The sequence below is a fragment of the Phoenix dactylifera genome, unplaced genomic scaffold (genome assembly GCF_009389715.1).
Source record: "Phoenix dactylifera cultivar Barhee BC4 unplaced genomic scaffold, palm_55x_up_171113_PBpolish2nd_filt_p 000409F, whole genome shotgun sequence".
Lineage (NCBI taxonomy): Eukaryota > Viridiplantae > Streptophyta > Magnoliopsida > Arecales > Arecaceae > Phoenix > Phoenix dactylifera.
In genome coordinates, this window is record NW_024067850.1 from 310,376 (window position 1) to 338,362 (window position 27,987).

Here is a 27,987-nt window from a genome sequence, read left to right on the forward strand (position 1 = left end):
CATGCAAGCCAGCCCCTCATGTATTTCTTATATCTTTTTCGGATCAGCAAAAATTGGGATCCGAAAATGAAGTTTTAGTTTTTGAAGATGCACAATCGGAAATCTCTTGTGCCAAAGAATGCTGGGATGCAACTTTCTGCCATAAAATTGTTTAACTGAATGCAACGGAGGAAGAGAGAGGGTTATCACCAATACCATGATAAAGAAATTGGATAAGAGAAATTTCTCCTTAAGAGGAATTGACATGAAATTATGACCAAGTTTATCAGATCGGAACAAGCCGACCATATCAACACCTCACCCCAAATGTTGCAAGCATTTCCTCAAATAGGTTATATAGGGTTTGAAGATCCGATAGAAATCAGACAACATCCACCAGAAAGCAAAGTCCCATCAACCCCCAAAAGATTTCATATAAAACTGAATATATTTGAGCATCAAGAACATTGATGGAAAAGAAAACTGAAAACTGAAAACTGAAAAGCGAAAAAAGAAAAACGATAAGAACGCCAAGCCCAAAAACCTAGGCTCTAACCACCGAAGCCGTAGAGGGTGCGGCCCTGGCGCTTGAGAGCGCAGACAACGTCCATGGCGGTGACGGTCTTCCGGCGGGCGTGCTCGGTGTAGGTGACGGCGTCCCGGATGACGTTCTCAAGGAAGACCTTGAGGACGCCTCTCGTCTCCTCGTAGATGAGGCCGCTGATGCGCTTCACTCCGCCACGCCGTGCGAGACGCCGGATGGCGGGCTTGGTGATGCCCTGGATGTTGTCCCGGAGGACCTTGCGGTGACGCTTCGCACCGCCTTTTCCCAAACCCTTGCCTCCCTTGCCTCGTCCCGACATCTCCCTCGAGCTCTCTCTCTCTCTCTCTCTCTCTCTCCTTCAGCCTGGACCCCTCCTCTTTACCGCTCTCGGCTTTTTCCCCACTGCGTCGGTTCTCAGGCTCGGCTCTTTCTTATACTTGGATAGATCCCGCGTTGGCCGTGGGATGGGGCAGCGATCCGGGAGAAGCCTCTGTCGCAATACGTAGCCATCGGATTAGTGTATCTCGCATCTCATTGGTGGAAATAAGAACTGCCGGATCTGGGTACCTGCAGGGGAAACCGCCGACGTATTTCAACTTGCGCGCGCGTTTGAAATTTCGGATCCGCGAGGAGCGGCGGCCTGGCGGGATCATGCGGACCCACAAGTCGACGTTTTCCCATTTGCCGGCCGAAGTCGTTTGGTCTTCGGACCCACTATTTTGCTTGCAATGGAATTCGGACGGTGGATGATTCATCTCTCGCATATACATTTTTCTACGCGCGCGCGATACGACAGCCACAATCCGGGATCCCGTGTAGTTCACGCTAGGGCCAAGCATCCGTGCCAGTGTAAAGAGAGAGAAAGAGAGGAGTGAAGCCGGTCCGCTAGATCTGGGAGCAATGGCGGCGGCGCCCTCCTCGGAAGAGAAGGCCTCTCCAACCAAAGGCCCCATCACCCACGTTATCTTCGACATGGATGGCCTCCTCCTCGGTGGGTATCCAATCTCATCTCTCTGAATCAAAAGATTAGTAGAAGTGGAAAAGGAAAGCAATGGCGAATTAGATTTCTATTTGATGGGATGGGTTTGGATGGGGATGCAGACACGGAGCCGTTCTACACGGTGGTGCAGGAGCGGATCCTGGCGAGGTTCGGGAAGACGTTCGACTGGTCGCTCAAGGCGAAGATGATGGGGAAGAAGGCCATCGAGTCGGCCCATATCTTCGTGGAGGAGTCCGGCCTCAACGGCCTCCTCACCCCCGAGGGATTCCTCGAAGAGAGGGAGGGAATGCTGCAGGAGCTCTTCCCCACTTGTCAGCTCATGCCCGGTCAGTCCAGCAACTTTCCCATCTAACTTAGCTTTCGATTGCTCTCTCCTTCGATACAACCTATTTCATTTGCTGGGAATTCGGAATTAGAATTTAGAATGGCATCCTCTGTGGCTGCACATTGGAATGATTCCTGGATTTTGGATTGCTGTAGGCCTGTAAGGAACAAAGAAACAATGCCCTTCGGTATCATAAGTCGCTATCCTAATTCTACGTTCGTACCCTGACCTTGTGAATTATACTGTTGTATAAGAATATCAATTCAACCATTTTTATGAGAAACGGGTAGCTCTGTAATTTTTCCCTTCTTCGTTGACAAAATAACTTCATCTAGATATATAATTTCATTTTAGTGAGGGCAAAATGGATTTGGAAAAATGGGATGATTTTGTATCCGAGTAGCAGAGTCCCAGCAATTAACATTTGATTGACTTCAAGGGTGCTTAAAACTAGCCATAAAGAAATTTACTTCATTAAAGTAAAAAATGAATATCAGAAATCACAGTTATTCAATGAAAAGAAATTTGATCTTTTGGCATGGACCAGTCTAGTAGTAGAAAGGAAAAAGAGTAAAGATGCTCTAGAATTGCATGAGGGAACCTAATTATCCCACCCACCCCAGAAGAAGAAAGAAGAGAGAAAGACCCACTATTACAGACTAATAGCCAATATAAAAGATAAAGCATTTGATGAAAAATGGCTGTCTTGACTGCAAAATAATTTTGGTCCTATGACTTCAAAACTTGCTTCTGTAGAGTTTTAATTATAACATCCATTGTCATTTGAGGAATATATGTGTCAGTTCATTTATACAAGAGTACAGGGGCTTGATTCCTGAACATGACCCCAACCCAACCTGAAGTAGCTCTTATACGCTACTTGATGCTCAAGTTAGGGTAACTTGCAGGAACAATAACATTGCTTTCTTTGGGCTGCAACTACATATATGTCCTTCAATCATATATGTTAAATCAGCTGATACAGTTATGGGATCATGCACCTATTACGGTTCACAATATTGTCATACCGTCAGAAGCAACTGTGAGTAGAAATCTTTCATGGATGATGATACATAAAGCTGACCCCAAATGGTTGGAAAACGGGTTGATAGTTATGGTATGGTATCTTTAAACATTATCAAGGTTTCAGGGCTCATTCTCAACCTTGAGGAATGAGAGCAGTGTATGTATTTGACAAGGAAAATAATGATGATACATCCAGGAGCAGGGTTTTAATGCTTTTGTAATTAATGGGGGCAGCTCTACAGATGTGGATTTTCTTTATTGTTTTTATGTGGTCTTGATGTGTATATTCCTTGGGATCCTTGTGTATAACCGAAATTGAAAAATTGGACTAAAGATCCTGGTTTAGGGGAAAAAATCATTCGGCTTTTGCAGCAATATTTAGTTGAATCATCATATGCACATGATGTTGTAAATGCATGTATATTTAACGTCTATATAGAATTATGCATTGCATGCATAAGGCACACTTCTGTGCCCTTGAAATCTTCTTTAATCTTCTCTCTCTATTTTTTCTTTTTTTTGAGGGTATCAGATACTGATGCTGTCTCTACTATCATATAGACTGGATTTCGGTTGCGTGAATGAAATTTTTCGTTCTTACAGGAGTAAAACATTTGGTGAATCATCTTCATGCAAATGGTATACCGATGTGTGTGGCAACAGGGTAATTCTCACTTGTTTTCTCTTCAGTTAATTTCTAATTTGTATAAAAGCATGTGCATTATAGAGTTGTCTTTGTTTACTCCCAAAAATTAATTAGCCATCAACCAACTATAGTAAATGGTCAAAAGTATTAGACGAAAAAGGATTTAGTTAATTATTTATATTGTGACACTCGTAAGGCTCATGGTTGGCCACCTATTACTCACATAAGAGGCCACATCTGGGTGGTTTGTCGTTGAAATTAACTTCTTATAAAAAGTTATTAGGATACAAGATGGTTTTTTTCAAGAAAACCATCCAAAAAGGAGTTATTTATATAAGAAATCGCCAGTAACCACCAAAGGAGTTACTAGGACAAGAACTACCTTGTAATGAAAGTTCTTGCTGGAAATAACTTTCAACCTGCATGGTAAAAGGAGAAAGAAAGATTAATTTGTCTCTTCTCCCAACACATTTCACACAACACTACTATTACCTGGTCAACTTCTATCTCAAAATCTCATTGAGTGCCTGTCCTGACAAACCCCTCCTAGGATTCTAAGATCCAAAGTCTTTCTTGGTAATGAATAATCTTTCAACCGCTAACAGATGTGGCTCCAATTCTTTATGAGAAGCAAAAGTTCAGTCTGCTCTCACATGGATGTTGAGTGGCCCAAAGCAAAAGTGCAACCTACTTTTACATGGATTTCAAGGAATCCAAAAATTGGAGGTTCAACCTATTCGCATGTGGAGATTGAGTGACCCATCGGGTGGAGGGTTGACCAACTACAGTAAATGGTCAAAAATATTAGGTTGATCAAGGTTTGGTTAATTATTTATATTTTGACACTTGGAATGTTCATGTTTGGTCACTTGTTACACAAGAGGACACATGCGGGCAGTTTGCTACTGAAATTAACTTCCTAAAGAATATTGTTATCGGGAAATAGAGAGGTTATTTGCAAGAATGATCACTCAAAAAGTAGAGCTTTTTTTTTAAGATGCATTGGTAATGACCATAAGAGTTACCAAGATAAGAAACTACCTCCTAAAAAAATTATTGCTAGAAATAATAAAAACAGGAAGATAGATTAATTTTTCTCTTCTTCCAATACATTTCACACAACACTGTTACCAAACATCGGTCATCTTCTATCTTACAATCCCATGGAATGCTTAGTCTGATGACCCCTCCTAGGATTCTAGGATTTGAAGTTGTGCTTGGTTTTAAATGATCTTTCAGCCATCAACAGATACAACTCCAAAATTCTATCTGAGGAGCGAAGGTTCAGTCTGCTCTTACATGGACATCGAGTGGTCCAGCATGAAGGGTTCGACCTAATTTTTCATGGATAACAAGGAACCCACAAATTGGAGCTACAACCTATTCACACGTTGAGATTGAGAGAACCTTTACAGTGGAGGGTCAACCTCCCATCCATAGAATTTGAGTGACTTGTGAAGTTGGTGGTGGACATCTTTCTATCATCGAGAAAACAACATGAGCCTTGCTTATAAGCAGAGTTCACTTACTCCTTTCATGTGGGGTTCAAGTGACAGAATTAGTCATATAGCAAAGATGGCTTATTCCTCCCCCTCTTGTCATGATTAATTCTTTTATTGTGTTATATCACAATTATTCTTAAATCAAATCCATTTGCTATTTCTCCTATCTCTTCTTTTATTTTCTGCACAAATTTTAAGTCCTCTTTCTTGAGGCATTAAAAAGGACCCAGGCACCTTTCTTCGATCTAAGCCATGTTCAATCACAAAGTGGCGGTATTTAAAATGAGCAAACAATATTTGACATATTTGACCTTTTTTTGCTTGAAAAATACATATATTGTGGCAAATTTGGATTATCGTCCTGAATGACAAGTTTTTTGCCTTTAAAATGTAGTCACGTTACCTATATGGACTGTGAAAATATTGCAAGTATTTAATCAGTTGTGGACATACTTTGCCAGGTCCTATAAACGACACTTTGAACTGAAAACACAAAATCATGGTGAAATTTTTGCTATGATGCATCATGTTGTCATGGGTGATGATTCAGCAGTAAAGAAAGGCAAGCCATCTCCGGATATATTTCTTGCTGCTGCAAACAGATTTGAGGTATCACTAGCAATGCTCCAGAAATTAAATTCAATACTGTCCATTTTCTTTGTTGTTAAAAAGTTGTTTTTTTCTTCTGTGGTAATCCCTTGGATGGCTTCTCATTTTTCTCCCTGCAAATTGCTGGTTAACCAGGAAAATGTGGACCCAAGTACAATTTTAGTTTTTGAAGATGCACCATTAGGAGTAGTTGCAGCTAAGAATGCAGGGATGTAAGTAACTGCAATCCAAAAATCATTTGATTTGTCAATTTTTCCTTATTACGTTCAATTAGTTATAATGAGGAACATGGCCCTGATTCTTGCTTAGAATAGATTGTGAAGAAAAATTGGTTTTGGGCAAACAATACCCAATATAAAGTTTGCTTATTATGTCAATTTGAATTCTCAAAGTTAGATCTGTAACAATTTCATATCTTCACTGTCAAATTATCAATTACAGCAAATTGTTCCATAAGTAAACAATTTTCTTTTTCTATCCAATATCTCATAACAGACCTGATTCTAAAGATGCATGCCAGAATGAACTGGTCATAACTGAAAGGACTTGTCTTAGGAATTTCTAATCGGAGGATATTTAAGTGTCTTCTTTCCATGGAAATTACCTTCTAATGCATGCTTTTATGAAATCATTTGCCCATTTGTGGACAAGATATTTAGACAATATACATATCAGCGAGAATCATTATCCAAAAACTATCTATTAATCTACAAAAATATAATAGTGCACCAATTAAAATTTACGTTTGCCTCATGCCTGACTATATTGGAATGCAAATTCTTTCCCAGATAGTTTAAGGTTATATTGTGAAGCACTGGGAAATTAGAGACATCATGCATTAGTTTTATAGGAAAGAATGATACATGCAGACTTGTTAGCCAATTGTGAAGCATTTTTATTACTTGCTTGAAGATTACTTCATCTGTTGTTATTGGATCTGTGGAAGAGGTTAGATTATCCTAGAAATTTTGCAAAGGGAATCTGAGAAAAACTTGCAAGAACTTTTATAGTAACTTTTAACCACTTCACTGGTAATATACTTCACGTATTTGCCAAACCGAGATTCAATTACGCATTTACACATACCCCATTGATAAGAAAAGTGAGTTTAGAACCCCCTTTTTGCAATCGCTAACTTCTTAGCAGTTGTTACATAATCATTAGGTAGATAGCGGTATTGTGATCGGAGCAACTACACAATGCATATAAAAATTTCCTTCAAAATCATCATATGCAAGTCACAAATCCATGATCTTTGGGGCACACTTTCACCTTCTAAATATTTTGCACTAGGATTTCTTTCAGTATAGCTCCTAAACTTTAGGCATTAACTTGAAGGGTTAAAGGGAAAACAATTTTCATATTAGAAAATTAAGTTCTTTTGTAGACTGCTTATATTTGTGCATTGCTCAGATGCTTCATCTCTTCCATTTGTGCCGTGTGAAGTTTAACCCATGACTCCGACTGCTCCATACCTCATGTTTCCTCTCCCATCTCTCTCTCTCTCTCTCTCTCTCTCTCTCTAAGAAAACTTTGAAGTGGCTGGCTGAGTTACTTAATGATTGACTTCCAAATTTCTCAGCATTAACTCATGCACATCCTATGCTAATTTTCTAAACTACAAATGCCTGAGCTTCTATTGCTAATGCACGAACGCCAGATATCTTAGCATTTATATCATGCAATTTCCATATTATTTCCAAAATTTAGATTTTGATTTTGTACAATATGCAGGTCCGTGGTTATGGTCCCAGATCCAAGGCTGGACGTTTCTTATCACAAAGAAGCGGACCAAGCTCTCAGCTCCCTATTGGACTTCAAGCCGAGCGAATGGGGCCTACCACCTTTTGAAGATGTGGTGAATTGAACCACCCAGACAGATTTAATTATTTTTAGATTTCTTTTTTTTTCTTGCGATCATGATTTAAGTCAATTGAAAACATGTCAATCATTATTATTTTGCAAGAATTGTTGAATTTATTTGATCTTTGTTAGGCCACAATGCACCTCCGACAATATCCCTCCCTTCAATTTAATCTGATGCTCGTCATCAATGCATGTCTCTAAGATGAACGCCCTGAATTGTGTACGTAGTAAATTCTTGATTTCCGTTGTCGAAGATGTCTTTAGATGGGCTGGCGGTAGGTAGGGCCCACTTGTCTTCGGTAAGAAAGCGAAGACTTATGTTGTATTCTCAAGAAGATATCAAATGGAGAGTTTGCAGAGACTAGGAGGTTGTAGAGAGAGGGATGGAGACTCTTGGAGAGTAAGAAAGAAGCAGAATGAGTTGGATTAAATTGACGAACAAGGTGTGCAGTTTTGTTACCGGTGGGAGCAGCGATCTTTTCTATTGATGTGGCTTACAAGGTACTAGAATTTCTGGTTCACCACGTTAATGATGTTTGGATGTATCTGGTTTGCTGCAAGGTTCGGAGTGAGATCATAATATGTTATTTTATTATCACTGAAGCAAGGATTCCGGGATTAATTTCAAAATAGGCATGCTTTTATGAGCAACAGGAGGTCATTCATCGTGATGGCTTACTCTTTCGTGAAATGGTGAAATAGTAATCGGAGGAGCTGAAGGACCCGCAATCGGCAGAGGAGGAGATTTGAGGCTGGAGGTGGTGGCGGTGGATTGGAAGAAGCAGTGGCGTCAAACCATCACAAAAGATTGCCAAAGATGGGTCCCATTGGGACTCCACTACGTAATAAATTATACCCAGAACCAGAGTCACTCATTCTTATAGTAGTGCATCAAGATGAATGCTTGAAGAATGAAGCTTATAGAAACGAGCGGCTGGCTGCATAGGGCACGTAGTGTAGGGTTTAATCTCTCGACCATTTCACCTCCAGCACAAGATTGAAGACTTCATTTTCCATCCTCTTTCCACCTTAGATAAATGATGCTTACGTAATCGGCATGGATGGAATTGCCAGATTGAAATGAAATATTAATTTGGTAGGCTACATTCATACTTTTTAAATGAGGAGAGGTCTAAGTGTAAAATACCAAAAATCTGGAAGGTAGGTTCATACTGTATTTTGTTTTGAAAAATTATAAATAAGGACTTATTTGGCTCGTGAGAAGAGAGGAGAAAAAGTGCGGTTGATGAGAAAATGAAAAAAGATCTTATATTTTGTTTAAGTTTTCAAAAGAGAGATAGAAAAGTAGTTTTCCGTATAAATAGAATCCCTACGTATCATAAAAAAGAAAACACATATAGAATATGGTAAAGTCACTTTCCCATTAACTCGGAATTGAGGTAGTTTTTTTTTCCAAAAATACTCTCAAGCTTTTAAATAGAATGAGACAAAATCTCTCTTTATTAAATGCACAACAAGTATTTTTCATAACTTTTCTATAAAAGTAAATGCTCAACCAACTGTAAATTATTCTTCTTCTTTTTTTTTTGCTAAGGTGGGTGTATCATACCTGACGAGTACAGATGCACCCAATAAAATCAAAAAATAAAATACCTCGGAGTGTCAGGGGCAACTTTCCATCACCAGCCCACAAGACGCTACTGGAGTGACTGGCTGCATAAGCAGCCACGCAATCCGCAGCCCCATTAGCTTCACAGAAAACATGCTTGACTTGAAAGGCTCCGCCGTTCCTCACCATTGCCCAGATATCTTAGAGCAAAGGGTGGACATAACCATTACCCCTTAGGCCCTTCCGGATCCAACTGATGACAGTGGCCGAGTCCCCCTCCAAAACGATGGAACTGAACTGTAAAACACACCGGGCGTGACGAAGGCCCGTCCAAGCAGCCTGTAGCTCTGCATCCGGAACCGATATTTCGAAGAGCTGACTGCCCCCTGCAGCCACGATCTTGGTAGCTGGATCCTAAATAACAAAATCCACACCACCCCTCGTACCTCCGTCCAAAACAGACCCATCGAAGTTAACCTTGAGGAAACTAGGGGATGGAGGCTCCCAGGTGAAAAACATCGTACAGGATGCTGCCGAAGCAGAATGGAAACTCCAGATGTTCCGAGCTGTCAAGGTCCCTTCAATAGGTATGATAAGACTGAGCTTCGCCGCCTGCACGCGGGCGCTCTCCACCACAAGTCTCGGCGACATACTGCGTTCGCCAAACGTTCGAGCATTCCTGGCTAGCCAAATCTGGTAGGACATCTAGGTAACTCGAGCTGCCTCCTGGTGAAGCAATGGGGACTCCGAGCATCAACGCAAGGCCTATAAGAACAAGTCCCTCCGGCCCCAGATCTCCCACAGGATCCCTTCAAGTCGCCAAGTCGCCCTATCCCATATGCACTGAAACAAGGCATGGTCCACCATCTCGTCTACACCACAATCCCCACACACCGAGGGAATCCGCGGTCCTCGTCCACTCAGTACTGCTCACGTCGGAAGATGGTCCCAGACCACATTCTAGAGGAACAGAGCTACCCTTGGGTGGAGTACCAAGTGATAGATCCAGGCGCAGTCTGGCCCAGGCTCGTACTGTCGCCGAAGGATGCGGAAAAGGTCACCCACTCTGACACTGGTAGAAGTGCTCCAAACTCGCACATCAGGGCCTGCACACCCTGGTAACGGGAGGGATTGGATCCTCTCCGCCAGCTGCCCCCCGAAAAGCTGATCGAGCCTAGTCTCATCCCATACAGCCCCCCCCCCCCCCACCAGGGACAAGAAAATCGCAGATATGCAGTCCCTCTGTAGCCTCGATACTAACCATAGTCAGCCAGTACCGCAAGGTGAGGGCATCTACCCACACGTCCTCAGCCACATCAATACTGCGCCCATCACCTATCAACCATCTGGTGTGCACCAGCACGGTAGGCAAGTACCTCGCAATCTCTCGCCAAAGAAAGGAATATCTTCGCCCTCCTCGGGCTAGTGCCTCAAAGCCCACCCTCCCATAGAGCATGGTTTGGCTCAAGATCCCTTGCAGCTCCAGAAGGAACTGGACTGCATGTCGAGGAATGAGCACCTCCCGTCTCTCCAAAAGAGAGAGAACCCCAAGGCCACCCTCACTGAATGGGAGGCAAATGCTCTCCCATGCCACCAAATATACCCCCCGACCACCTCTATGCGAGCACCATAAGAAGCCCCGAAGTAACCGTTCAATCTTCAGTAGCACTATCCTTGGCACCACCATGTTTGCCATTAGATAGATGGGCATGGAGCCAAGTACAAGTCTGATCAGCGTCAATCTACCCATCATAGATAGATACGCTACCCGCCATCCCTCCAATCTACTCTGGACCCGTTGTACCAGCCTGATGCACTCAGATACCCGCAATCTCCTATCTGTGATCGGTACACCCAAGTAGCTCCAGGTTTCGTCCTGCTCTGGCATCTTCATAATCCTCCGGATCCCCCGTCGAACCCGAGGCATCGTGCTAGGGCTGAAAGAGATGGTGGACTTCTAGGCATTCACTCTCTGCCCTGATGCGGCGCAATAGTCAGCCAACACACTCCTGATGGCTCGTGTATCCGCTACCCGCGCCCTCGTCTGGAGGAGACAGTCGTCGGCAAAGAGTAGGTGAGATAACAGCTAGCCCTAGAGCTGGGACGTAAGTCTCCAGCTCTCTGGCGGCGTATGCAGCCCGTAGTGCCCGAGACAAGACATCATAGCAAATAATGAACAAGTATGGAGATAGAGGATACCTCTGTCAAAGCCCCATGGTGGATTGAAAGAAAGGGGACGGTGTGCAGTTGGCCAGAATAGAAAACTTCGGTCCCCGAACACACTCAAGCACCCAATCAATCCAGTTCTTGTGGAAACCAAGACTCTCCAAGGCCCGCCTAAGGAAGCTCCACCTGATTCTATCATAAACTCGTTCCATGTCCAGCTTGACAACCATCAAGCTTCGCCGCTTCAGGGTCCGCTGAAGATCCCACATCATCTCTTGTGCCAACATGATATTATCGGAGATGCTCCTCCCTCCCACAAAAGCACCTTGCTCCTGGCAGATAATGTCGGGAAGCAAGGGCTTCATCCGTTCCACCAGTATTCTTGCCACAACTTTATATAAAGTTGTGCACAAGCTGATAGGCCTAAAATAGCTCGGTTCAGCCGCGTTCTGACGTTTCGGTATCAGCGTAACAAATGTGGCCTTCTAGTCATCAGGCATCCGTACCCGACTGAAGAAGCACAGAACCGCTTCAACCACAGCCGTCCGGACAATGCCCCAGTATCTCCAAAAAAAGAAGGGTGGGAACCTATATGGACCAGGAGCCCTATCCTCCCAAGGCCCCAACTGCATCCCGCACGTCCCTCTCCATCACTGGTCGAATCAGTAACGCATTCTCTATAGTGCCTATTCCCATGTCGGCCCGCGGGAGCTAGCCAACAGTGTCATCCTCACTATCTACCGTCCAACGAGACCGAAAGAAATCAAGCAAGATCTGGCTGACCGCCGGTTCTCCTTCCGCCCGGTGGCCGCTCCCATCCTGCAGAGACCGGATCAGAGAGAAGCCCTCGGAGACCTACCATGTCTGCCTCAGGAGCACACCCACCTAATCTTCTTTCCTTTGGAGGTCGGCAATCGCGGCCTCCACATCCTCCAACTTTCTAAAAATATCGCCCACAACCTCACGGTTCCAACGGCACAAGCATCTGTTAGTCAACTCCAATTTGCAAGAAACCCTCTGCATGGCATTGCCACGAACCGGCAAGCTCCAAGCTCCTCAGACAATGTCCCAGGATCGATTGGGGATAGGACAACCAAACCTTCTCAAAGCGGAAAGGACAGTGATGATTGGATCCCGCAGCTGTCGAGATCAGCAGTGGGCAATGATCCGAGGCAATCTGAAATAGATGGCTAACCCTATAGGAGAAAAACCTGATAATCCAGTCAATGGATGTAACGGCCCTGTCTAGCCGCTTCCAAATCCCGCCTCTGCCGGACTTGTTGTTATACTATGTGAACCGCGGTCCGGAGAAGCTCAGGTCCATCAGGCCATTCCACGATAAGAAGTCACGGAACTCCCTCTTGTCCACTGTGTCAGTGAAAGCCCTTCCTCTTCACTTCTTACTCCCATCGTGAATGCAATTGAAATCACCCACAACAGCTAACGGAAAACTTTGAGCAACTAAGTGGGTGAGCTCGCCTCAAAAAACTCTTCAAGTTTTATAGTTAGTGTTCGCATACACACCGCATAAAATCCACGGTGTAGCGTTAAATCATTCTTCAATATACTACTTTTTTATTACCAATTAAATATATAAATATTATTTTCCAATAAGAGAGAATTTCTTCTGCGAACTAAACTAATTCTAAATGTTTTGGAGATTCAAACCACGTCTTTCTATATAAAAATCGAGGATTTTTTCCTTCCCCCTTCACGCTTAATTTTTTATTTCCCCTGTGTCTTTTGGTCTAGCCCGCCGTGGCTTCTTCTGGTAAGAGCAATAATTACACTGAAGAAAAGAAAAGGATGAAGTTGATGACGTGGGATGGGGAGATGTTCGAGGTGGAGGAGGCGGTGGCAAAGATGTTAAACATCAGATCGACGATTAGACCGAGATACAGCTGTTCACGGCCGAGCGGCAAGCCCTTTTAGTAAACAAACCAATTAAAGCCTGGCCTGCCCGAATTTTTTGATTTTTCGTATGTTATTTGTTTATATTTAATATATTTGTAGACTTGTTGTTGATATATCAACTTAATAAAATAATATATATATTGATGGGGGCGAAGTAGATCGTCCAAACCACAGCTAAAAGGTCGTCCACTTCTGGCCCAATAAACGCCAACACCGTCCGGTCGAATCCTCAGTCCAGCCCGAAACCAGCTCGGCTTCAGATGTTCGCCGACTCTTCCGACCAAGTTCGAGGTGCCTCCAATGTTCGCCGATCCGCCCCGACCAAGCTCGAGGCGCCTGCTTCAATAGTACATCCCGACTCTTGAGCTCAGGGCGTTCCATCGAGCATACCTCGAAATTCAGAGAGCCGAGCTACCCCTAGCACCCATCAAGCCGACCTCGTCAAACGCATGATGCGACCTCTCAACGAGCTCGGCCTCGCCAACAACCGACCTATGTGCGCGCCTACGCCCATCTGCGTGGCCGTACATTACAACACCACCGTGCCACGCTTCGATAGCTGGCCCTTGACAGTCAAAGGACAACATCAAGACTACTCCGGCTATACCTGCTGCGACTGTCAACACCTTACCGTTCTCGAGAACGGACAGTACCACACGCCACCAACCAACCTTAGCTATGTGCCATTCGGCTCAGAGCCACATCCCCTCATGATGAGGGTTAACAGTGCCTCTGCCACCTGCACCTCTCCACCGGGACTATAAATAGCCCGGTCAGGTAACCTCTAAGGGACTCTTGGCTGGACCAAATTTACCCCGCTCTAACTTGATCATCGGAGGGCCCTCACTGGAAACACCGGTGAGGCTTTGTGCAGATCTGCCGCCGTCGTGCTGGAGGTGGCTCTTATCTTCTTCTAACAACAAGCAGCGGCTCCTTCGACTCCACCGGCGTGGTCATCCTCGGGCCAAATTTGAACCACAACATATATTATAGATTATTTGTAATATTTAATTATTATATTTAATACTTTTAAAATATTTTCAAATACATTAAATATTTTAAAAATTAAAAAATGTTTATAAAGTTCAAAACTTGGTCCGAAGCCTGAAGCGAGCCGGACTTAACCTGAATGCCAGGCCCGAAGGCTGGGCCCGGGCAAGCCGGGCCTACGTAAATAGTTTCGATCTCCCGGGCCAAGCCCAGCCCCGAGGCCGACTTCCTCCCTCTGCTCCAAGCGGGAGATACGAGACGCTCCTCATGGACCAGCAAACCCTCCGGTCGGCGGTCAACCATCTCAACAGCAAGAGGGTTGTTGGATCTCACGTGCAACTATCTCGAGGAGATTAGGAATATTCACATCAAGAATGATTATACGCCTGAGAAAGAGGAAGGGGTCGGGAGAGAATTCCTGGGCCTTCTGAATCAAAGTTTTTATTTTTTATTTTTTGGTCCTAGCTTCTTGTGAGTTACTAGAGTTGGCTTGGAAACTGGCTGCTACATGTAACAGCAGTATAATAAGGGGGCAAAACAAGATTTTTTTTTTTTCGTTTTCTTCTACGCATCCATTTGTTTAGCTAGCTCTAGTTACTACGATTTGCGTGACTAAATATTTTGCTTTTTGATCTCGTTAATTTCAGAACGCTTGTAGGTTTTTTGGGAAAGTTTGGAGCCATCAGTAACATTAAATATTTAGACTTTTGATTCCTGATAACTGCTTAGAGATCTAGAGATCTATCTAAATATTCCTGCAAGAATATTCTATAAGAATCAGGCCTATTAGTCTGCTCAGCCAGTATTTTTTTTTTGGTACACCAGCGGCTCATTGTACTCTAGTGTAGATGCAACCAAATCGAATCAAGAGCAAGGACCTAGCATAGTAGTGCAGGAGAGACCTCCTGATAAGTCCAAAGGATCTTCCCAAAATGCTGAGCCGCATAGGTAGCAACGCCGCATAGGTAGCAACCCAATCTGCGACTCGGTTTGCCTTTCACTAGACGTGCACAACTTGAAAGGCGTTGCATCCTCCCATCATCTGTCGGATGTCGTGGAGTAAAGGACTCGCATCCCCCCTCCACCCATCCTCTCGTATCCAATCAATCACAGAGACCGAGTCTCCCTCCAAGATAATGCACTCTGCACTCAGCCTTCGACTCGCAAAGGATATGCCCTCCCAAGCTGCCCTGAGCTCTGCCCAAGCAGCTGACAGTCTGACAATGCTTCTGCCTCCGACAGCAACCAGCTGAGTCATGACTCCTGATCACAAATTCCACACCTGCTCTGCCTCCTCTTTGGAAACACTATCATTGAAGGTCACCTTGAGATGGCAAGGGGGTGAGGGCACCTAAGAGACAAGGACAAGCTTGGGGACTGTATCAGCAAAGTGAGTACCCCGGATGTCCCCAACCATCCCGGATGAAGTCGACATAGTGGCTCGAGTGAGCTCCGCAACCTAGAGAATGGCTCTCTCCACTACCCTACTCGATGGCACCCGCCGGTTATCGAAAGCACGGGTGTTTCTGTCCAACCAGATATGATACGCCAGTAGGCGCAAGTGAACCTCCACTCCATTATCCTTGGTCTCTGCATCGCCTCCCTCATCTGGCATAGGAGATCGTCAACTAAGCGAGTACTTTGAGGCCAAGAAACGGCAGCCACACTTCAGATCTGTGCAGCTCGCGGGCATCCTAGGAGAACATAACTGATAAACTCCACCTCCGAGCACCACCCATAATATAGAGTAATCCTGACACCCCTCTCCGCCAGCACACTCCTTGTAGGTAGGCATCTCCATGCCACCTTCCATAAGAATAGGGCCACTCGGAGATGGACACACATCCTCCAAATCTATCTATCGTCCATCTGCCTGGCATCTACCCTACCCAGCGCCTTTTATAAGTCTGAGGTACTCACCCTGGATCTACCTGTCACAGCCCAAACCACTCTGTCCGACACCTCCCCTATGGGTACCGAAATGGTCAAAATCCTCTCCGTCAGCTGCTCCCCAAAAGCCTCCCTAACCAGCATCTCGTTCCATCTGCTCTTGCCCGGAACGATCAAATCACTGACTCTGCATCCCAACAATCTCGCGGAATCCACAAGAGTCGATGCTCGACATAGCGGCTGCTCAAGTACCCAACTATCCTCCAAGACATCAATGGATCTGCCATCGCTTACCGCCCACCTGAGCCTAGCAAGCACCATCGGAGCATAGGAACATATCTCCCTCCAAATATGGAAGTACCGGCACCCGGCCTAGAAGTCCATTGCTAACATGTGATCTCCATACTTGGCTCTCAACAAGATGCACCACAACTTGTCAAGTTCCAGTATGTATATAGTCGCATGCCTCGCCCCTATCAACACCTGCCTCACCACTAAGGATTGGATCTCTAGGCCCCCAACTAACTGGCTGGCATACCACTTCCCATGCCACCAAATGGATGCTCCTCCTACCTGCCCCAAATAATGTTTCTGAATAACTGCTCCATAGACTTCAAAAGTGATGCTGGCATAATAGTGTTCAACAACATATACACGAAAATCTATGACCTATTTTTTTTAAAGACCTATCCTAGGCCTAGCCAAAATTCTATCTATGACCTCTTTATGCATAGGAACTAGAAAACAAACCTAGGTTTCATTAAATGAATTAAATCATCAGCATTTTTTTTTGTGAACATTAGCATAAAAATTTTGACAAAAAAACAAGGTTCTTAAAGAGTGAAGAAAGTAAAAAGAGGATGGTAGCGGGAAGTAGGAGAAGCATCAAATGGCAAAGGTCGGATTTTGTGATAGGTGAGATCCTTTAGACTTTCTTGGCTCGTCCAGAGTATTAAGGGAAATACCACTAAAATCTTCACATTCTGTTCGACCACGGACCTTCACAATCCATTGTTACTTATTGAGAAAGCAAGGCATTTTGCCGAGGCCAATCTTCCAAGTATCTAACAAAACCCCTAAATTCAACTGATTATGCCTTCCATATATCTTGCACAAATAAAAACGTGAATAACGACCCAATTTTATTTATTCTTAGCCTAGAATATTTTGCATTGGGTAATGTAACACCCCAAAACCTCATCCAAAATGATCCTCACTTAAAATGATCCAAAATGATCCTCACTTAAAATAACTAGCCGAAAGATATTATATGAATCTCTTGATCCTATATAAATATCTCAGATCTACCCAGCGAATAACTGATGCGAGACTAAACATGCCCGTATGGATCCTCACATACTTTCATCGTTTAAATCCTAACATCCTCATCGACTAAAAGTTCAAATCCATTCAAATCTAATTACAAGCACCATAATCAGTTCATGATTAACCCCAATAAATCTGTACTGCAATGTCCCTAATCCACATGAATTATGGGCCAAATCCACTCTGATAACATCGTCACAACTAAAACCTTCTTTCAAAAAAGCCAACCAAAAAATATTTTTTGGAGCTCTTTAGTCCTATATAAATATCCAAAATCTCATGAAACTAAACATACGCTCACACGAATTCTTACATACTTTATCCGTTCAAGCTCTAGACTAAAAGTTCTAATTCATTCAAATCTAATCACAAGCGTGGTCGACCTGCGATCAACTTTTTTAAACCCATACAGCAATATCCTCTAGTCACATTAGACTATGAACTGAATTCGCTTTCATGCCATTGTAACAACCAAAAACCTTACCCAAAATAACTAACCGAAAAACCTTATGTAAGTTCAGTTCCTTAGTTCTGTATAAATATCCAACATCTACCTAACAAATAACCGATGTAGAACTAAACACATGCCCGCATAGATCCTTATAGTTAATAAACACTAAAATCTACCAAGCTTAATTGAGCCACGAAGAGTTATAAAGTCTAAAACCAAATCCGGCCAATTTGATCACCAAACTAAAAAATTCTGTATTTTTTCTACAACAGGGAACACGCTCAGGGCCTGAGCAGCAACGATATTCAGCAGCATCGTATCATAGAAGAGTAGCATTGGCTACGATACCTAATAAAAAGGCAGAATAACCACAAGCCTTTGCTATTAGAGAGTATGGCAACACCTCTCACTCTTTGACCTGCACTCACAAGATGGGAATCCACTTATACATGCTGCAGCTTCCCGCATAAAATGTCCTGTGTTCCGTTCGAAGCAGAACCCCTTTTCTACATTATATAATACCTTATTTTTCCCAATAAATCAGCCTAATAATAAAAATATAAATCTCTATATATATATATATATTATACATGGACAAAAAAACCTTGTTAGAATGCTAAAAGAATCACAGAGCGAGACAACAGAAATCTTTGTGATGGCTGAGAAGTAGGGGCCAATTTTATGTGCCCCCAGCCCCAAAGCCTCCTTTCCCGAGGTGCTGGAGAAACCACTTGTAGGAACAACTCACCAAACATCCCTCAGATATCTGCCATCCATTTGCAGGCTTTTCACCATGCTTTCAGTCTTGGAGCTATCCAAAGATCCCTGGAAAACGAACTCAACAGTCAACACAATGGCTTTAAAGGGGAAAGGCTAAATTTCTTTCTGAAAAAAAAAAATACCAATTTTATGCTTCCTTGTTTAACCGACTTTTTCTCAAAAAAAAAAAAAAAAAAAGAGATAGAGAATATTGGCCCCGGATCCCACAGACGTGGGAATTTCTGGGCATGCATAACACCAATGACTCTCTCTCTCTCTCTAATTTGTTACGCAACAAAGATAAACCTAAGGAAAATAAAAAACACCCCATTAAAAGTGACTCTAAGGTAAATTATTAGGGCTCAACTTAAAAGCAAAAACACAAGGAGGCAAAGAAGTTGCACTAGTTGAGGGCAAACTGGTGGAGTTAATATTTGGCGTGCACCAAAGATTATATGTTGAACAAATCAGAAAGAAGAAAGGAAGGTGCAGCCTTTTTGACTGGCAGATGTTACATTGAATAAATCAGAAAGAAGAAAGGAAGGCGTAGGCTTTTTACTTGTGGATGTCATGTGAAAAGATCTACAACTTGCAATTACAGCATAGATAGCCCTAGGTAATCGAAGAATTACTGGCAAATGCCAAATTATAAAAAGGTATGAAATAGTTTGCAATAGTTATAATTCTCGAACGGATTGTCACCCAGCAGGATCAGTAATAAAACTGAAGGATACCGAAAAAGTATGGGCATCCACCAAGGACATAAGCGACCACAAACAACGACTGCTCAAATCTACGCTGAAGAATGCACGATGAAGAGAGGAAGGTCTGGGCTTCTCACTGATGGATGTTATGTGACAATATCTAGAACTAGCAGCAACGAAAGAGACACTAGACAGGAATGACTGGCAAAGGCTGATTTATAAAACTGACCCCAAATAGTAGGGACAAGCATTGAACACAATCGCTGTACTGAAGTGGACCTAGCACAGCTAAATCACATCATACTCAAGGATACTGTGCATTCCAATTTTAAGCTACCACATCATCAGTATTGATGATGTAAAAGACATTGTAAAAAATTAAAGCCAGCTGAAACTGCTGAGTTCTGTGACACCATGAATATTAATATTTAGTGTATACCTGCTCTTGAACAATGGCATGTAGTGTTCGATGGACATCTCTTGCCATACCCTTCGCGTCACCACATACATAAATGTAACCACCTTGGGAGATGATATTCCATATGTCGGAGGCCTATCACATTATAAAATATTTTTTTCAAAAAATTGAGATTTGATTTAGATGGAAGTTTGAAAGACAGATATTCTAACGAAGAATATTTAAAATATTTTCTTAAACAAGGGTTTTTTTTAACCTTTTCAGTCATTTTATGCTGCACATATTCCTTAGTTGGGCCCTCACGAGAGAAGGCCACAATGAGCTCAGAAAGAGCCCCTCTTTCAACAAAAATTTTCAGTTCATCTTCATAAATGAAGTCCTGCACAAGATTCAAGCTCGTTAGTACCGGCATAGACTAGCAGTTATACCTATTTTATCATTTAATGTACCATTTTACGGTTCCTGCATCCAAAGAAGAGAATAGCATGACCAAGTTGTGTGCCAGCATCCTTCAGTGCCAACCTTTCCTGAGAACATCAAGATCATGTAATTGGTTGCAGCAAAACCACTAGCTCGAGGAAGAATTAAGTTTTGCACAAAATGTGTAAACTTGAAACAAACCTGCAAGAAGCCCCTGAAGGGTGCCAGCCCTGTGCCAGGGCCAATCATTATAATCGGTACTGAGGAATCTGCAGGCAGTTTAAAATTTGATTGTCTCACAAATATAGGAGCCCAGCTACATTCTTGGCTTTCTTGCAATGGAACAGAATGCTGTAAAGCAGGAGTTACAGAATGGCATGATTAAACGATATCAAAAGAAAATGGACCCACTGATAAAGGAATAGTTAATAGCTATCCAAATCATTCCTGATTAACATGATTATCACACAGAAGAGTGGAAGAAAAAAAAATAGCTGAAGTACACAATTCAGGTTACGAACTCCCAAACTTATTTTATTTTTATTCATCTTTAATGTCACAACCTCAATAATTTTGTTTGTTCAGATTGTTTTGACCTCAGTTCTGAAGTTTTTTATCCCATACTTTAAGTTCAAAACAAGTATTATATCAAAAATTCTAACGGGTAACCTAAGTTTATGTCAGTACTCATTCTTCTTCTCTTCTCTCAGTAAGAAAAAGGAACCCATATAAGTTGGTTTCATTGAATAGCAACTGCCAACTGTGTACATATTATCATCTAATAATTGATGAAAACACTAAGCAAGCATCTATAAGTGCAAAAATTAATCATGGCAACCATCAGTGTATCAATGGATTATTTAATTGATGATATAACAGTGCATAAAAAAAGACAGCCAAGTGCACCATTCTCCCGCCACTGCAGAGTTTGGAGAAAGCCAGCTGTATGCAGCCTTCTCTCTATGTGCGGAGAGTCTATTTCCATATTTTGCACTTGTGACGCCCAAGTTACATATGGAGCAACCTTACCATTGCATCAAGGCTCACCCTTTATATACCAATGCATTATATGACTCATATTTAGTGTATCATGTTAGAATAAAGGGGGAAAAACAAAAGTTATCAGGCAAATGGGTCTTCTCTTTCTTTCATCCCACTAATTTGAGTACCACATATTATGAATATCACTAATTTGAATATATATATATATATATAGTCATATTATTTTATGGCAAGAAAATTCCTGATCAAAGTTCAATGAGAACATCAAGGATCTCATGAAAATGTAGCATCAAATTTTATTTTGAAATGGCAATCTATAACAAATACAATGCATATGACTAGGCAAAGCTGCAACTAGAACTGGCTCTGCATGATTGCATACTTAACAAAGTTTAGAATGACTAATTTTATGTTTCTTAACTTCATATATTGATTATATTTCCATGATACAAAGCAACAAGAGAAGACAACAGAGCTAGGGAAAAGCTAAGTTGATCAGAGAAAAAAAGTACTGAAGAAAATGATATGCACCTTCATCCAAGTTGAACAGACTCCCTTGTGAATCCTTCCTGTTGGTGTTGGTCCGTACACCAATGCACATGTCACATGAATTCTATTCGGTGCCATCCTGGAAAAGACAAAAGAACTACATTGAGCAAAGTATCAAATAAAATGGAGCAAATTATGTTTGAAATTAATGATTACCTTGGTGAAGATGATATTGAGTAATATCTAGGCTGCAAACGAGGGGCTATGGCGGCAAGGAAAACTCCCAGTGGAGGCTTGGCAGAAGGGAACTCAGCCATAACTTCTAGGAGGCTTCTTTGACTTGCAACTATCCACTGTGAATATTCATCCTGCACCCCAAAAACAAAATCCAAAAAAAGAAAATCAAAAATGAAAACTAAAATATATACAGCAAAAGAAGGTTGTACAGGTTCCCACAAATTATAACAACCTTTCCAGCTGGTGAAGCCAGAAATTTTAACCGCTCAGCTTCATTTGGATCAGATGCATGCGCAGCTAACGCAACTAAAGCACTCTGTACATGAACAGAACATAATTACACATTTAAGAGGTCAATTATGAGAGAACAGTTTGCGAAACACAAGACTTGGACCAAGACTCAGACCTTTTTGGGTGAATTCAGGAGATCAGCATATCGTGCAAGTGCAGTTCTTAACGTGCATGGAGATGGGAAAGGAGGTGGCAGTGAGCTGCCACTTAGTGGCGTGCCATCCTCTTTGTCGACATGAAGAGTGAAAAATGTGTCTGATGAATAACCCAAAAGCCTTTCTGCCTCCTCCACAGTCTCAGCACAATTCTCTGCATATACACCAACATGGTCTCCTGTTTCATACCTGGATGAAAAGAAGCATTCAAAGTGAACAATCTAACATTAAAATAAAAAATTAAAAAAAATATTGCATATAATATGAAGGATAGGTGAATGAGTACACGACGACATGACCAACAACAGGGATAACCTTCAGCAAGCACAGAACCATCTAAGATCATGTTATGACTGCTATAATTAAACAGCTTTTGATAAGCAGACCTAACCAAGCTTAATTTAAACCATTGGAACTTTTACATGCTACATATGATAGTACCTATTACAGTATATTTTCCTGGAAGAATCATAATGGCAGATTATTTTTATCCAAGAAGGGCATGTGAAATATACATAAAAAGCCATAAAAAGCATGATCTTTACACAGAGTAACAACCAATGATGAAATAAGTAATGATATTTGTCAAAAGTTATAATCCCCAAATTTCTTAGTGCCGAAAAGGAAGCTTGACAAGTTCGCAGTCAATTTTATATCCATGTGTCATATGGGTTCAAAAAACAATGGCTAGCAAAATTTAAGAGATTGCAAGAGAAACCAGGAAGTGATTTATTTATATAAGCAAAATGAACGTGTACATCTTTAGCTCAATGAGATCAAACATTTTCGACCATTAAGGAAAAGAAAATAAATCCTTCACATTCGAACAGGGTTCGATCTGGATGTTCAGAAATATATTAGCCTTTTCATCAGCATGATTCTTCATTTGTTTTTCCCTCTACACAAATTTATGCAGAGATAGGCATAATAGGAGCAAACTGGACTGTGTTCTACAAAAAGATGGGTACAATGGCAGTGCATTTTTGAGAAAACGAGTGGGTCCTGACTGTAGTTAAGGATGGTTTTGGGACATGGATCAATGAGACATGAAAGGACAAAAGAGAAACCTCTCTCATAATGCAGACAAACCCTCCCAAATCTATCTAGATTGAAGAAAGTTGTGAGATATCAATTTTATGTTGTGCAACAAATTGTCGAGGATTAATTCGTGCAAGTAGGGATTCACACAAAGTCATCAAACTAATCATTCATTTACACCGTTAGGATTTATGAGATCAAACAGGTTTTTATGCTTATTTTTCTTTAATTGTACAGTTCTAAAGGGCTCAAGACGCACTAAAATGCCAAGGTCTCTTGGAGCCTAGGTGCAAGTTGCAATACAAGATGCATGCCTTGACAAAGTGAAGCACATACATGATTTTAAATATATTCTAACAATGAACTATCAGTTTTTTTCTCTGTTTTGTTTCTAATGGCCAGAAACATAGCTGAAGTTGCAACTGCAGCAGCATCAGCAGCTGATGAAGAACAAGAGGAAGAGGAAGAGGAGGGCATCCCCTATTTCTGATGGAATGGCATACAAGGAGGCATCCATGCATGCATGTGTGAATACATAGTATTACATACGAATAATGAATGCATGATTTTAAATATATTCTAACAAATTAACTATCAGTTTTTCTCCTCCATTTTGTTTCTAGTGGACAGAAACATAGCTGCAGTTGCAACTGCAGCAGCAGCTGAAGAAGAACGAGAAGAAGAGGAAGAGAAAGAGGAGGAGGAAGAAGAAGAGGAGGAAGAAGAAGAGGAGGAAGAATAAGAAGGAGATGAAAATGACGATAACGATGAAAAGACGAAGAAGAAGAAGATAAGGAGGCGCTGTAGTTGGCTCAGCATGTGCCTTGTGCCCGGGTGTGCCTTTAACAACACCATTTGGTTGTGTATCCATATTTGCTTACTCTTGCAAAATAAAGCAGCTCCAGGTAAATTGTTGCTGAACATTGAATTGTTGCAACATATGACATCGATACATTGACAAAACAAAATCTGACAGTGGTATGAAATTCTTATTGGATTAAAGTACAAGAGAAAACAAATAAAATATATATTTCTTAGAACAACGTAATTACAAGAATTGTCCTATGGAAATATAATAACAATTATGTAATGTGTGAAAATTGAGCTCACAATTCATGATATTGTATCAGACAGCAAAGACCAAAGTCGAATTCATGATATACGAGACTACTACTTTATCATCAAAAAGTTATTTAATTGCATAGTAGTAAATGACTTTTACATAGCATCTTAGTGAACTAAATATAAAATAACTTACATAAGACCAGTGCCAGCAATGTCAAATTCCAGATGAATGCAAGACCGATCAGAAGCTGGGGTGTGAAGTTCCCGCCGCACAGCCACATTAGCTCTTGAATGCCCAAAAATGTTGTGTTAGTTTGATTATAACAAGTCAGATAGCCCAGGTGCTGATAGGTGGAACCAGCAAATCAAAACATCCCTACTACCTGCATGGATGCTGAATGTCATGAACAGCATGGCCATTTGCAAGACTCCAACTCTTTTCCAGATGTGCAGCTTCTTTGGGGTTGATGAAGACTACCCTATACTCAGGAATAGCAGCGGTGTAAGGAGTAGTTGCACCTGAAACATCATCTTCATCCCGAAGTAACTGATCCAACTCAGGCCACAAAAGCTCCTTCCTGGAAATAATAAGACAGTGGATGCATGAAAAAAGATATTCCAGAGTTAACACAGAAAAGGATAGGCAAAAAAGAAGTCCACACAACACTGTGGTGCATGATGGGCTTGCCTGTTAAAACAAATTGGGCAACCCAAAACCCTTCAATTAAGGGTATGTAATAATCTTTTAGCACCTAGAAATACTTCATACCATGCAGTAAAATCATCTTCAATGCATTGATCATCATCTCCAAGACCCACAGGGATGAGGCGCTTCCCACCTATAACACCAAGGAAAAAAGACAAAAATGTCAATACAGACTTTTCACAAGCTGCCTATGCTTCAAAGAAATCTAGCGAAAATAATATTATTTGTGGTGATGAGAAATGGCTTGATGGAATTACTATGGAGAAACGAGCATCTAAACATCTTTTGCAGTATATGAAAGAAGATTTTCTTTGCACTACTTTACTCTGTATGCACATTCCAGATTCCTTTTTTTCCCTTTCAGAAAAAAGATGAAAAGTAACAGATTTGATCTTTCTTTGCACTACTGTCCTCTGTAAGTGCCCCCTGGCATCCTATTTTATTGCCAAAAACCAAAAGTAACCAATAGAGCACAACCATAGAATTCATCTTTACTTTGCACTAGTGTCCTATGTAAGTGCCTCCCAGATTCTTTTTTTCACATCAAAAAATGAAGAGCACCAACAGAGCACAACACATAGCATTTCCAGCACTACTGTGCCCTCTAGTATCCTATTTTATTGCCGAAAACCAAAAGTAACCAATAGAGCACAACCATAGAATTCATCTTTACTTTGCACTAATGTCCTTTGTAAGTGCCTCCCAGATTCTTTTTTTCACATCAAAAAATGAAAAGCACCAACAGAGCACAGCACATAGCATTTCCGGACATGAAACTTGAAGGCCAAAATAAGTCATTTCTATTATAGAAAGACCCATCCAGCTCATTTGCTTAAATGAGTCTAAAAATGTTCCACAACATATGTAAGAGAAAACCAATCTATAACCAAACCTTGGAGAACAAATCCAGTTTTAACTGAAAATCAACATATACACGATCATACACAAACATAGTATTAAGCAAGATACTAGAAACTTTGCAGCCAAAATATGAATGTCAAAAGTAAAATAGATGGTTTATAAGCTCTACTGGCAGAATTGTAATCAGAACTTCAAGTAGCAGGCTCTATCAATCATACCATTGAAACCATGCTAAAAAAGCAGGGAAGAAAGGAAATAAATGCTTATATGTTACAATGCTTAAACAATTCTAAGAACAGACCCCTTTCTTTCAGTTATAGGCTTTAATATATCCTATGCTATACAGGATACAGGTCAAATAGCATCATTCGCCATTCATAGTTTAATGTCGATTTGGCAAGTTAATGTAATTTAGAAAAAGGATTAATATATACATGCATTACTTGCTCAGTAAATTATTAAACCAGTTCAAATACCATCATTTCTTATCTTGAAGAAATAAGATAAAGAAATATGTTTCAAAAGTGGTGACCTGTATAAATTCAAGTGCAGTCAAACTGATAAATAAAACATGAAACAAAGTGGAAACAAGGGTGAAGTTTTTTAGGTGTATACCCTGAACAGCAAGGACCTCATCAACCACCTTAGCAACCTACATTTTTCAGAGCACATAGGATTGACAGAAATCAGCATAAGAATTTGCGCATAAAAGTTTGATGATATTGAAATTAAATAATCATGCAACCTTATTGAAATGCTCATACTGCCTGTTCCCCAGACCAAACACAGCATACTGAAGATTCTCCAGCCAACTCTCCCTTTCTTTCCCCTATTAAGTAAACAACAATCCACCACCATGTCAGAAATTTGCAAGCACACTATAACAATAAAAAGGGAAATTCTGCCGAAATTATTGACAAACCTCAGTAAACCATCGAAAGAACCTGGCGGCATTATCAGTTGGTTCACCATCTCCATACCTATAATTTCCAAACCAAAATTAAGTAAACCTAAATATAGAAGAAATATCTTCTCCGGATTAAAGTTTCCAGCTTACGTAGCCAAGAAAAACACAGCTAAGGTTTCTTTCTTCATGTTCTCCTCGTACTCCTCATCATCGGCTGCGTAATCATCCTATCAACGAAGATATAGGGATCAGCAAGATCAAGCCGTCCAAGATCAATCAAACGCCCAAGAATTCTCGCAAAATTCAAGAAAAGGTATTACCAGATCGACGACTTTAAAAGTAGCTTTATCGTATCGCGCTTTAGCCTCTTCTGCAAGGGCCTGGTCAGGTAAAAAGATGCAATAAAAATTCCAACTCTGGAAAGGTTTTGGGTGTGGGGAAAAGCGGCCGAGGGAGATCAAACATCAAATGCTAACCTTGGCGAACCCTTCTGCGGTGCCAGTCTGCGTGCCGAAGAATATGGTGACCTTTTTCTTCCCGTCATCCACCTCCGGCTCCAGGTCCGTCTTCACCACCAGCGGCCTCGGCGGCTCCACCGGCCGGCTCGCCTTCTTCCCGGTCGACCGCCGCCACACGAACACGATGGCGCACCCCACGAGCACTGCGATCGAGGTTGTCAGTATCATCAGCAGCTGCCGGTTCTCGGCGATCAACGCTGCCCCCGTCTCTTGCGACATCCCTTCAACGCCAAACTTCCCGGTGAGGATCGCCGACAACAGATCCAGCGGCGAGGGCTTCATCGATCCCGACTCCATGGCCCCGCCGACGTTCCTCCCACCACGATCGCTCGCCGGATCGCTCGATCGGAATTAAAGCCAAGCCCTCGAGCTTCGTCCCTCTTCTCTCTCTCGAACTTTCTTTTCTTTTTATCTTTCTTTCTTCCTTCTTGGAGAGAAGATAGAGAGCGCTGGAAGGGAAGGTGGGGTAGGTGGAAGGACAGAGACCCGATAAAAGACGTGGGAGGAGGGGAGGGAAGGGTTTTATCCGCGGCTCAGCTAACCAAACACCACAGGTCAACACACCTACCACCCACTGACCCCGGTTAAAAGCATCGCCAGTTGTGCGTTTACC

The 27,987-nt window shown here is 41.9% G+C and overlaps 3 protein-coding genes across 4 annotated transcripts; 1 reads left to right on the forward strand and 2 right to left on the reverse strand.

Annotated features, from left to right (window-relative positions):
* Positions 1-213: 213 nt before the first annotated feature.
* Positions 214-941, reverse strand: LOC103701556 (histone H4-like). The gene has a single exon (XM_008783676.4). It carries the CDS (start codon positions 840-842, stop codon positions 531-533), a length of 312 nt encoding a protein of 103 aa, XP_008781898.1. The 5' UTR covers positions 843-941; the 3' UTR covers positions 214-530.
* Positions 942-1,325: 384 nt separating this feature from the next.
* Positions 1,326-7,698, forward strand: LOC103701555 ((DL)-glycerol-3-phosphatase 2-like). 2 transcript variants are annotated; one of them, XM_008783674.2, is made up of 6 exons: positions 1,326-1,514; positions 1,625-1,849; positions 3,478-3,538; positions 5,484-5,631; positions 5,767-5,843; positions 7,366-7,698. In XM_008783674.2, exons 1-6 carry the CDS (start codon positions 1,424-1,426, stop codon positions 7,496-7,498), a joined length of 735 nt encoding a protein of 244 aa, XP_008781896.1. In that variant the 5' UTR covers positions 1,326-1,423; the 3' UTR covers positions 7,499-7,698. The 2 variants fall into 2 exon arrangements, with proteins under 2 accessions (XP_008781896.1, XP_008781897.1); XM_008783675.3 differs by lacking the exon at positions 5,767-5,843.
* Positions 7,699-18,121: 10,423 nt separating this feature from the next.
* LOC103701554 (NADPH--cytochrome P450 reductase-like) lies at positions 18,122-27,877 on the reverse strand. The gene is made up of 18 exons (XM_008783673.4): positions 27,333-27,877; positions 27,177-27,236; positions 27,007-27,083; positions 26,872-26,929; positions 26,695-26,778; positions 26,565-26,601; positions 25,152-25,221; positions 24,766-24,960; positions 24,576-24,668; positions 22,240-22,468; positions 22,066-22,149; positions 21,813-21,964; positions 21,639-21,735; positions 20,307-20,456; positions 20,135-20,212; positions 19,942-20,064; positions 19,707-19,820; positions 18,122-18,629 (listed from the first exon to the last, which is right to left on the reverse strand). The coding sequence occupies exons 1-18, from the start codon at positions 27,669-27,671 to the stop codon at positions 18,549-18,551; spliced, it is 2,121 nt and encodes a 706-aa protein (XP_008781895.1). The 5' UTR covers positions 27,672-27,877; the 3' UTR covers positions 18,122-18,548.
* Positions 27,878-27,987: the final 110 nt, after the last annotated feature.